This window comes from Pleurodeles waltl, chromosome 2_2 (assembly GCF_031143425.1).
Source record: "Pleurodeles waltl isolate 20211129_DDA chromosome 2_2, aPleWal1.hap1.20221129, whole genome shotgun sequence".
Classification (NCBI taxonomy): Eukaryota; Metazoa; Chordata; class Amphibia; order Caudata; family Salamandridae; genus Pleurodeles; species Pleurodeles waltl.
The window spans coordinates 661887707-661900292 of NC_090439.1; the positions used below are offsets into that span (position 1 = coordinate 661887707).

General features: G+C 46.0%; 1 protein-coding gene across 1 annotated transcript in view; it reads left to right on the forward strand.

The window, feature by feature from the left end:
- The first annotated feature begins 5550 nt into the window (after positions 1–5550).
- Positions 5551–12586, forward strand: part of UBXN2B (UBX domain protein 2B) — a 344843-nt gene continuing 337807 nt past the window's right edge. The window contains exon 1 of the mRNA XM_069220223.1: positions 5551–5887. Within this exon, the coding sequence (XP_069076324.1) occupies positions 5762–5887 (126 nt within the window). The 5' untranslated portion in view covers positions 5551–5761. The remainder of the gene's footprint in view (positions 5888–12586) is intronic.

A 12586-nucleotide genomic window follows, 5' to 3' on the forward strand; every position in this document is an offset into this window, starting at 1 on the left:
AGGCGATCGGTTTGTTCGCCTAGATCGCCAGGACGCTTATTTTGCGATTCCTGTCCATCGTTTTAACAGAAGATTCCTGCAATTTCAGTGGGAAGGCTCAATCTTCCAGTTCACAGCTATTCCTTTCGGGCTCGCTTCCGCTCCTTGGTGTTTCACAAAGGTTATGAAACCGGTGGTAGCTCATCTAAGAGCTCAGGGAATAAGACTGATCATTTATCTAGACGATTTTCTCATTATGGCTCAGAACAAGGATACCCTGTTAGGTCATTTGCACATTTGCCTTCATCTTTTGCATTCCCTAGGTTTTCTAGTAAATATGGAAAAGTCTTCTCTTGTTCCCTCAACTCAAGTAGAATTCCTGGGGTTTCTTATAGATTCCAAAACAACATCCCTGTCTCTTCCCCAACAAAAAGGGAATCGTATAAAACACGAATTTCTGCAAGTCCTCAATCTTTCCGTTCTCTCTCTTCGATCTCTGGCAAGAATTGTAGGCCTCCTGGCCTCTTCTATTCAGGCCATATTTCCAGGTCCATTACACTACAGAGCCCTTCAGAGGTTGAAGATTCAACATCTTCGCAAAGGTCTTCGTTATTCAGATATAATTCAGCTGGACCAGGACTCTCAAGCAGAGTTACAGTGGTGGCTTGATCATTTGGAAGCATGGAACGGAAGAGCAATTTTCTCTTCGGCCCCAGATCTAGTATTAGAATCCGATGCAAGTCGGACAGGTTGGGACGCAAGATGTGGCAACGTCTCGACTGGGGGTGTATGGTCAGGGAAGGAGTCTGCACTGCACATCAATTGTTTAGAGATGCTTGCAGGCTCCTTTGCATTGAAGACTTTATCAAAGGACAAGGTAAGTTGCTCTATTCTTTTAAAGATGGACAATATTTCCACGATAAAATACATCAATCATCTTGGAGGAATGAAATCAAAACCTCTTGCGGATCTAGCCAAAAGTTTTTGGGAGTTTTGCCTTCTTCGAAAATTGTTGGTCAGAGCGCAATATCTTCCAGGCAAACTGAACACCATAGCGGATTGGTATTCTCGGCATCTAAAAGATTCCAGCGATTGGCATCTTCACCCTTTCATATTCTACAAACTTTCTTCGAAATTCGGTGTCATGACGTGGATCTGTTCGCTTCTCATTTGAATTCTCACCTTCCCAAGTTTTACAGTTGGAGACCGGATCCTCACGCTCTTGTTACAGATGCTTTTCTCCAGGATTGGTCTCTCCATCTCAATTATGCTTTTCCTCTTTTCATGATGATAGCCAGGGTCTTAGACCAGTTTCGTCGTCAACGAGCTTCCCTGGTAACTCCCTTTTGACAAACCCAGCCTTGGTTCCCTTCGGTTCTGGAGTTGTCAATGGATTTTCCGGTTCTAATTCAAACCTTTCCCGAACTCCTTCTCGATCCGGAGGGTCGTCCTCATGATATGATTCTCGATCATACATTAACTCTGGTGGCATGGAAGATTTCAGGACAGCCTGGAGAACCCCTGGAATTTCGGAAGAAGTTGCCCAGTATATCTGCCACTCTTTGGCCCCGGGAACGGCTAAGGCTTACAAGTCTGCCTGGTTGGTCTGGAGTGGCTGGTGCCTGGATAGGAATTCAAATCCCTTTTCAGCCGATGTGACTTTAGTCATTCATTTTTTAGCCTCTCTAGCCTCCCAGGGTAAGGCATATAGAACAGTGAATACCTATAGAACTGCTATTTCTGCTGAGCATATTCAAGTAGATGGAAAACCTGTTGGTGAACATCCTTTGGTGTGTCGTCTCTTGAAGGGAGTAAGATTTCCCAATCCTCCTGCTTCTAGATATAATCATTTATGGGATGTAGATTTGGTTTTGAATTTGTTTAAATCTTGGCACGACAACTAATTTCTTTCTCTGAAATGCCTTTCGGCAAAGTTAACAATGTTGCTATGCTTGGTTTCTTTGAAACGTGTTTCCGATGTTGGAGCTTTAGATGTATCCTCTGTCCAGTTCTCTCCTACTAATGTGTCTTTCAGAATTCATAGAAGAATGAAAACAAATCTTTCAATTTTTCACTACCTGTACTTTCCTTCACATCCTTAACTTGGTGTTGGTGACTGTTTAAAAGTTTACATAGCAAAAACTGCGGATTTAAGAACGTCCTCCTCTCCCCAGTTGCTGATTTTCTTTTTCAAACCTTATAAACCTGTCTCTTCTCCTACCCTTGCTCGTTGGGTTACGTGGGTTATGACCCTCGCGGGTATTGACACCAGTTTGTTTGGGGCTCATTCCGACAGAGGTGCTATGGCTTCTAAGGCCCTCTGGGCCGGTGCTCGTTTGGAGGACATTCTTAGATCGGCAGACTGGTCTAATGTTTCCACTTTTAGAACTTTTTATTGTAAACCAATTTCTACTGTTGCTGATTCTGTTATTAACATGCTTTAAACAAGCATAATGGGAGCCTCTGGTCTTGTAATAAAATTCCGATTTTCCTAGCTTTAGTGAAGGAAAGTCTAGATTTTATTAAAGACACGGAGGCGAGTATTATCCCACCGCTTTTCTTAATCCTCCCATTTCTATTTCAGTGCCAGCTTCCCCTGCACCACTCGCTTCTTCATGAGGATGTTCGTTCTACCACCAAGTTTCTTCCTCAAGAACTCTCTGCATCTGTTACTCTTCATGGAGATCGATCTTTCTCTTCCTGTCGTTATGTGGACCAGACAAATTCGGTTTCCCCTTCAGCTCTGGACTTTGCGAAAAACTTTTTTACGCTATTGATGGCATTTTCCATTATATTGGTTATTATTCCATTGTTTCGTTTCCCTTGACATGCTCTCGCAAGAAAACAAGGCTTGTTGTTCGCAGTTAAGACAGTTATTGGGGTTGCGGGCTTGCTATTGGTCATTTCTTTGTGACTTCATGTGTGACATCTTGTTTCATTGGTTCATGGGATATGTAGTTCTGGTCGTAATATTGTTTTTCTTGGCTGCTGTTAAGATTAAAGCAAGAAAAGGAAGCATAATACTCACCTCCGTGTCTTTAATAAAATCTAGACTTTCCTTCACTAAAGCTAGGAAAATCTGAATTCCCGACTATTTTTCAAATCGTACCAATATGCCGTCCACAGCAAGTATTTTATACTGACGCTTTGTTGAGGTTTAGTCCGTTTTCTGTGTTGGCTTCTTTCATGTAGCTGCAGTTGAAGGCGGGTATTTACAACGCTGGACGAATTTGGAGCGTACTCGCTTCTCGATGCACTCAGGATACCGGTATGTTTGCACATGCGGTTTTCATAGTTTTTATGTGTCATGGAGGGAACACGTTGGCTTGTAGACTTTATTTTGAAATTTGTTTTTTCTTTTTGGTAAAAACTTTTATGTTGTTTTGATTTCAGGCACACAGGTCTCCCAATATCAGGGGGTAGATGATTCCTTAAAATTTTAAACTTTTAAGGGGTTGGGCATATCTGAGGTTGAGATAAGATGGGTGAATGTTTTAGCTCTTCTTCTTTCCTCAGAAAAGTTTTGATATATGTGGGAGTGGCACATTTGAACTTTGTACGCAGCTTAACCAGAGTAGGTTATTATATTTAGTTTCTGACAGATTCAATGAGAGCAGGAACTTGGATTGAATACCAGAACTTTGCCTGAGTAACGAAGTACAGAGGTATGCAAATAGGTGGTATTGCAAGCACTTAATAGGGGATTTGGTAAGCACACAACAGGAGAATCAGCACTATGGCTTCATCTTTGGTGTATTAGGTTTCACATGCTTGTTTGAGAGAGAACTAGCCCATCCTTCCCGTTTATATTCTAAAGTACTGTTTGGCTCACATCCTACGAATTCCATGCAAATGCTTGTTTCACATTATCCATCACTGATTTATTCTGTACTCCTTTGGGATATTGTCTATGAATTAACTTCAATGCTTTAGAACTTGGGCACAAGTGTATGTATGCTTTGATTTGGGAATATTCTTTTGGTTTCCACATGCTCCAATGACAGTGGCGTAACGAGCACATCACAGGAGTACTGCTGGTGGCACTATTGGTTTTGTTGTAGGTCATATTACAATTAGAGCATGTTCATATTGCTTTCAGTCCTGCAGAAGTCATTAGGGCACCTTAAATGACAAAACACGTGTTAGGGCTGAAGATTGGCTGGAACAGATGATTAATGCAGAGAATTTGCTGTGATTGATGGTGAAAAGAAGAGGCGGAACAAGCCAGAAATAAATTTGGTGTTAATATACGAGACTGCATAAGGACTATATTTGATATGGGTGTGTGCCTTGAATGGGATCTGTTGATCTGGCAATCCTAGGATTGTGTGGGAAAGGAGTAGTTGTGTGTTTCTTCCCATTTATGAACACCACCTTTGTGGGATATGGATGGAGTTCATGAAAGTAACAATATAATTGGTGTCTTTGTTGTGAGCGCCTGGTTTCTAAAAATCTCTGGCCCTTGTAACATTTATTTTTGCCCTTGACAAAAGCAAATCTCCAATAACTTTCAGGGTAGAAAAGGGCTGCACTGGAGTTTATGAATACACACAAACCTGGGTGTTTGTGGGTGTTCATAAAAATTTAAGGGTTACTGTGGCTTGAAATGCCGACTCCTTACCATTGCTTGGGATTTACTCCTGCATAGTATTACACAATAATGGATTAATTTCACGCTGGAGTAAAAGGTTTCATAACTGCAAGATCACATTTTGCCACTTTCGGGCAGATGTAAATACAGTCAATTGCAAATAAAAGTTTGACTTGTAACTCAATTTGATTTGTGGATTGGGGCCATAGATGTCAAATTATTATATCATACATGTTAACATTTTAAATCAGGAAAGTGGGAGATTTTGAAAAAAGAAGCAGGGGAATGGATTTTCCTAAGGAGACAGACAAAATAAAGAAATTATTTTTTGCTTCACAAATGGGGAATCTCTGCCTGAATGGGCATTCTTGGAATGTATGACATACTCACACACACGTTTAATCAGCATATGCTATTACAAGAAGATAAAATAGTGTACATCAACGTTGTGTTAAACACCCCGGGCCGATTCAATATTTACAGTATGGTTGACATTTACAAATTGTAGGCACGACACAAAAGGTTTCTAGGGATTTTCGATTTTCTAGGGATTCGAAATAATTATCCGAATATCCATAGAAACGTGCAGATGTCATAGAATTCCACACTACCTCACCGGAATTAAATTTGCAGGAAAAAAAACATTTACAGTTGGTGCCTTAACCTAATAGGATATTCTAAAAGCAGTCTGTTTGTAAACCAGAACAACTTTCTTGTTAACTTGTCCTTGTTGTCAATTACTTTGGACACAGACCATGTAAAAATAATATATATTTATATTACCTAATCATTGGCTGGTGTCCCTTATCTCCCGAAATCCAACTTCCGCAGGATCCGCTGGACATACGGCTCCTTGTACATGCACTCTGGAAGTACAACCTGCATGATGTGATCACAGTCAGTGGACATGGTGTAGCAGATATGTTTTAATGTAATTCTCGCTCCACTCTAAAGTCAGCGCAGGTCACTCGTGGAGAGACGATACTTGTTGGTCGAAAGAGTAAAAGATTGAATCACCCGCTTTATGATAGCGATTAAGGGCTAAATTGGCGGCGTGACTACCGTTGCTATAGGGACCTCCCCTCCCGGATCTTTCCAAGGGCTCCCGGTGGTTCCGTTCCGTCGGTCCCTCCCTCCGTGCGCCTCTCATAGCAGCTAGGGCGGGCTCTCCCGCAGCTCCCTTCACGGAATATGGCGGAGACCAGAGCGGAGGACGACAGCGAGCCGGAAGAAGAGGCAACAGAGACGGCTAGCGCTGTCAATGGGTCCCTGGGGCCAGGCAGGGATGCTCTGGCTCCCGCGGTCGAAGACTTGCAGGTGAGGAGTGTGCAGTAGACAGCGGACTGCTGCTGCTACAGGGGTGGGTTTGGGGTCGGAGGCGAGGCAGAACATGGCGCAGTTACTGTCTAAAGAAAAGTGTACACACGGGAGGGAGCATTAGAGGTGGGTAGTGTCCAGCTGTGCAGTGCGGGCACCTGTTACTTGTGAAAACTGGTAAACCGTGACCTATCCCGTGTTGCAGACCTAGTAGGAAAGCATAAGAACTATTCTGAGGAAAAAGATAACCCAATTGCTTCTGTTAAAAATATTGGTACATTTTAGATAAAACACTTTTAAGATGGATAAGAAATGAACCGAGTAACGTTCAGTCATACTTAGTCAAAAGTAAGGGGTCAGTGTATATTTTAAAGTGTTAAAAAATCAAATCTAATCGGGACCTCAGATAATCCAAATCTGGCCACTGCCACAGGGTTTTAGATTCGGATGTCAATAGGAAGGTTACGCGCAACAGAGAGGGTGAGTTTGGAGGCAAATAATTCATAGCTGCCAAGATTTCACATTGCTTATATGTGACATTTACGTGCTTTCAGTGCTCTTATGAGTGACATTCAGCTTCCTAATGCGTCCTTTATTTACTGATAATGGCATTACTCTCAGTCCTACCCCCTTGCCGTCCTTCTTAACCAATGGGGCACCACAATAAATCCTCTGCTCTAACAAAAATGCCCCCTCCCTCTCCTCTTCCTGTAAGTAAACACGTCAACCCAGACACTCAGCTGTTCCTTACAGGGAGGATGGGAGGGATCTTGAAGGAAGGTGAGTGAGTAGGAGTAATGCCATTATTGGTAAGTAATGGACACATTACCTCCCGTCCCTCCCTTACCTTCCTTCTTAACTAATGAAACATAGCAAGTAAAACAGAAATGGTCAATTGAGTTGCAAATACCCAACTGAAAGAGACTAACCAAAACAGGCGCAGAAATATCCATACACGCCCATAGAGGACAAAACTGTGAGACCCAACACAAAATTCAGACGTCCTCAATCAGTAATCAGAAAAGTGACGAACAAAAGTAGAAGGGGTAGCCCAAGGCGCAGCCCAACAAATCCACACCACTGAGGTCCCCTGAAAGTCAAGCCGCGAGCATCTAAATAACCCTAACAAGGGTCTCAAACAAAGGACCAGGCAAGGCCACCCACTGCAGATTCCATCCTGAGAAAGAACGCACCATTCCACGAAACAAAGGCAACAACCCTAGGAAAAACCTAGGCAACAGCCCAACCACATTATCCAGAATATGCCAACAGCCACGAAACCCCTGAAGCGCTGCCCAGTGAACCCTCAAAGTAGCAAGTGACTGACCCATGTGAGCCATATCCTGCAAGATCTACAAAATCAGAAAAAGAACGGCCAAAGACTGATCCACTGACCTTCCCCAACACCAGACCAAAAACGATCTGCAATACCTGGCATAACAATGCAGTGGAAAAGACCTCCTCGAAGCCTGGAAAGGCAGTGCCAACCGCACAGAGACCGCTAAGCCAGCAAAATCTCTCCTTCTAACCACCATGCCCCCAAATGCTAGTACCCGAACAATCCCAGAGGACGAGCCGGAAAGAATAAAGTAGATGGGAGATGGTAGAGCTAGAAGAACCCATTCCAGACTGCACCCCAACAACGCCAGAAGAGGGCAATCAAAATCACTGAACACCCATAGTTCTGCCCCGCACCAGAAATGTCCTGAACAACAGGAAAGGAGTAAAAACGTGCATCCAACTCCAAGGACAATGACCAGGCAACCAGCTCATCACCCAAGCCTCAGGAAAACCTCCCTTTGAACAAAACATATGTCTCTTGGCATTCTCAGGAGAAGCAAACATGTCTAACACTGGAACACCTCGCCTCCGAACAAACACAGCAAGCAGGCCAGGGTGCAGGGAGAAATACTTAAGGGCAGAAAAGCCCAGAATAAAAGATCTGCCCAGACATTCACCACCCTCTGAAAGAACACCGCAATCGGAGACAGAACAGAGCCCAGACGAAAAAGTCCTGAGCAAACACATTCAGGGTCCTGAACTTGGTACCGCTGTGCCAGAGGACTACAGACTTTGTCGCCAGACCATCTGTTTGAACCAGCACCACCGATCCCTTTAGACCTGCCTGCAAATAAACCAGAGCCAGTAGAACCGTCATAAACTCCCACCTGGTTGAAAAACTCTGAGAGGCCTGAAGAGCCCAGATTCCCAGGAAATGCACTGACTCCAGCCAAGCCCCCACCCATAGAGATTGGCCTCAGTTGACACCTCCACCTGAGCTGGAAGAGAAAGAGGAATACCATTCATTATTCTGTCCCTCTACCAGCCATCACAACAAAACCCGGCAGACTGGTGCCGACCTCTGGAAATGCACCAGAAGATCGTGAGCTCCCAGCCACCAACCGAGAAAGAATTCTGAGAATCAGTATGTGCACACGAAGCCCGGCCCAAGGGACCAGAAATACAGGCAATGCCAAGAGACCCAGGACCAACAACCACTCCAGTAAGGATGAAAACTTGTCACAAAGAACACCACATCCAGGGACAGAAGCAAAGACAACAGATCTTCATGCCATCAAAAATCCGAGCCCCTGCAGGACCTGCAACACACATTCCACAGGAACCACCAACAGGGACTCTTTAGGAGAGTGCAACCACAGACCGCAGACACATGGAAGAACGAACCCCTCCTTCACGGAAAGAAAAGCCAGAATCCTTGTAAATACATGGGCGAAGACTCGAGTCCAAAGGAAAGAACCCATAACTAGAAATGATCACTTCTCCCCTGACCCTCCACTCTCCCCCCATCGCAAACCGGAGAACCCACAGACAGGGAACTGCCACAGGAACAAGCAGATAGGAACCCAGAGACCCAAGGATGCCAAAAACACCTGGACAAGGAAGAACCGTCTGAACCATCAACAGGTGAAAACAAACAGAACACATTCAGGAACAGACCAATTTGACAAAAATGCCCCTGGCACCTACAGAATCAGAAACATGATGGAAAAGGCCCAACCCGGAGATCAGCAACAAGTACCTTTCCGATGGCACCTAACACCAACAAGCCCCTGATTCTAACCCAAAGGGCCAACGATTTCCCCACAGCCACCGGAACTGGAGGCACAAAGATGCCAGCATCAGGGGGAACGTTCTCAAAGCCTGTAGCGGAACAATGGGCCACAATGACTAGGACCCAATAACCTGACAAACTCCTAAAGTGCAAGGAACTCTGCCATTCTGGAAAGGCCCTGGAGAACAGGGCAGAGTACTGTACAAAGAGCGCCCGACCCACAAATAGAACATACATCAAGGCAGCTTCTCTCCAGGGTCTGCCATTCATCAAGCCAAAAGAGCAGTCCTGGCAGCAGCCAGAGCGCCAACAAAGACCATAAAGTCCAACAAAACAGCTCCATTGCAGCCAATAGATTAAAGCACTCCGTACCCTCCCGAACTGGCACATCTAGCTTATTGAAGACCAGTACCACGGAGCGCTTAGAAAATGCAGAGAAAAGTTCAGCCGACAAAGCCAATGTCCCAGCACTACACTCCCCTAAAACCAGAGTCCACCAATATACCCGTGGCAGCAGAGAGTGCACAACACTCCAGAACAAAGACCGCCAAGAAGGGTGGCCAAAACAGAGTGAAGGCGAACAGAAGGAGGAAAAGCAACCATCCTCCCAAAAAAGGTACAATAATTATAGAAAATGAGGGACCTGAAGTATACCAACATCCTGCCATACCCTCAGAACCATAACCCAACATGAACCGGAAAGGGCTTGGGAAACCTAGAGGGCTGAACCTTTTAGGGAAACAGAGCACCCCCAAGCTTCGCAGCTTGAAAGTATGGAACACCCCAAGAGGTCCCTCACAGGGGCCCGAATATTCCACCACTCCACAGGGAACAAACCTCCCCACAAAAGAAGTAGAGGGCGCCTCCAAAACAGAGGCTAACAAATCACATACGTTTGCCACTATGTTTGGCAGGGGCGTTGCAACAGGCCATTCATGCTGTGCCCAATGGAACCTGCCATCACAGTCATGACCAGCAACTCCTCCCTAGGCATAAGAGGTGCACTCCTCCAAAACTCAGTGTCACGAGCCATGTTGTGGGGAAGAGGGACATCCTCTGAGCCAGAAGTAGGTGACAGTAAGTGCCTCCGAATAGTAGGGAACTAATCACAGCCACACTGAGACAGGAACTCACAATCTACAACGCGAGGGTTCGGAACCTTAACCACTAGGCCACAGGCGACCCCCAGAGCCCCATCCAAATGCCACAAAATCAACAAGCAAAAATAAAAGATGATGGACCGTATGCTGAACAATGCAAACATTCACCCCCAGTCAAAAAGATTTGGGTTTAAGCCATTGTTATTTTGCCCACCACACCATCCCAGTTTGGACACAACCATATGCAAATCAGTCTTGACCTTGCTCCCCATGGGAACAGCCTCCCTGGACCAGAAACAAGCATCCTGGGACCGGTTTCTGGGTATCTCGCCTCATCAGCCAGGCTAGCTTGAATCCAGTGGCGCAGTGAGCACGAGACCCACATTTGGGCATACCCTTCCCACTTAGGGTGACAAAAGCAAAAAGAACAGATAATGGATGGAATGCTGAACAATGCAAACATTCACCCCCAGTCAGAAAGATCTGGGTTTAATTGATTGTTTAAAACCAACCAGGGTTCCAGAAATGAAGGAAACTGCCAACTACCATTGGCATAGCCAATAAATCTGTGTTGCTGTGGGTGCATATTGGTTGGCGCATGACAGGACTGAACCGAAAAACTAATAGAAACAGGGAAACTGTCCAGAAGAAAGTGAGATGTCGATAAGAGTCTGAGGTAGGAAACAGTTGGCTGAGATATTGAAAGGAGAGTTAGAGGGATAGATGAAAGTGTGGGAGAGAGAGAAGAAAGTGCGCATGTGAAGAGGGGGGTGAGATGGGAAAGAGGAGCTAGAGAGAGAAGGGTGAGGCAGAGAGAGAATGGTAGGTAAGAGGAGTTGGAGACCGAGAGAGAGAGGATGGGGAATTGGTGAAAGAGTAGACAGAAGCAGAAACTGTAAGGTGAAGTGGAAAGAGGAGGGTGAGATGGATCTGTGAGGTGAGGCTGGGTACCGACCCATAGGGGTAAGAGGAGGTTATGACTGTGAAACTATTTTTCCTATTTGTATTCCATACAAACATCCAAAATGTAAAGAAAATTTCATTAATCAAAAGTTTGCATGATTGATTTTTGTAACGTACTACTTAATAGCTTAATAATAAATCCATTACAAAGGAACATACTAATCAAGAATTATCAAAGCCAGTATGTTTCACCTTTGCTAGCGGGGGATAACCCATTGGCTTTGCCAACTGTTTTTTTCCCCCTAAGGTGACATCTCTGCTCTGTTCGCCTCTCACTCTGAGAGAAAGTCACAGGCAAGCACTGCTCTTGTGCTGTCCTTGCACCTCAGATTGGTACAGCCTGGAAACCAGTGCCTACCATCATCTAAGGAGGCCTCACACTCTCCTCAGGACTACTACTAGATACACGAGCCCGAGAACACTATGCACTTCTCTCACTAGTGACACCCAGGTCCTTGGCACATACCCCGCAAGACAGTCACCAGACTGTATAACACAGAAAGATTCAGGGAATAAGACATCCCAACACCCAACACTTGCATTCAACATACACGCATTGCTCAGCACTGTTGCTGTTAGAAATGGGGTCTCTGGTTGGCAGTCAGTTTTCACTCTGTGCAAGCAGGGACCCTCATTCTAGTCAGGGTAAGGGAGTTACACTCCTAAGACAACCCCTGCTCACCCCCTTGGTAGCTTGGCACAAGCAGTCAGGCTTATCTCAAAGGCAATGTGTAAAGTATTTGTACCAACACACACAGTAATATGGTGAAAACATTATGAAATGGACACAACACCGTTTTATAAAAATAGGTAATATTTATCAAACAAATCAAACAAGACCAAAACAACAAAAATCTAACATACACAAGTCAAGGTATGAATTTTCAAAAGAATAAGGTGGTCATTCTGACCCTGGCAGTCTTTGACCGCCAGGGCGGAGGACCGCGGGAGCACCGCCGACAGGCCGGCGGTGCTCCAATGGGGATTCCGACCGCGGCGGTAAAGCCGCGGTCGGACCGGCACCACTGGCGGGGTCCCGCCAGTGTACCGCGGCCCCATTGAATCCTCCGCGGCGGCGCAGCTTGCTGCACCGCCGCGGGGATTCCGACCCCCCCTACCGCCATCCAGATCCCGGCGGTCCGACCGCCGAGATCCGGATGGCGGTAGGGGGGGTCGCGGGGCCCCTGGGGGCCCCTGCAGTGCCCATGCCACTGGCATGGGCATTGCAGGGGCCCCCGTAAGAGGGCCCCTACATGTATTTCACTGTCTGCTGTGCAGACAGTGAAATACGCCACGGGTGCAACTGCACCCGTCGCACAGCTTCCACTCCGCCGGCTCGATTCCGAGCCGGCTTCATCGTGGAAGCCTCTTTCCCGCTGGGCTGGCTGGCGGTCTGAAGGCGACCGCCCGCCAGCCCAGCGGGAAAGTCAGAATTACCGCCGCGGTCTTTCGACCGCGGAACGGTAACCTGACGGCGGGACTTTGGCGGGCGGCCTCCGCCGCCCGCCAAGGTCAGAATGAGGGCCCAAGAGTCTTACTCCGTAGAAAACAATGGAAACGTTG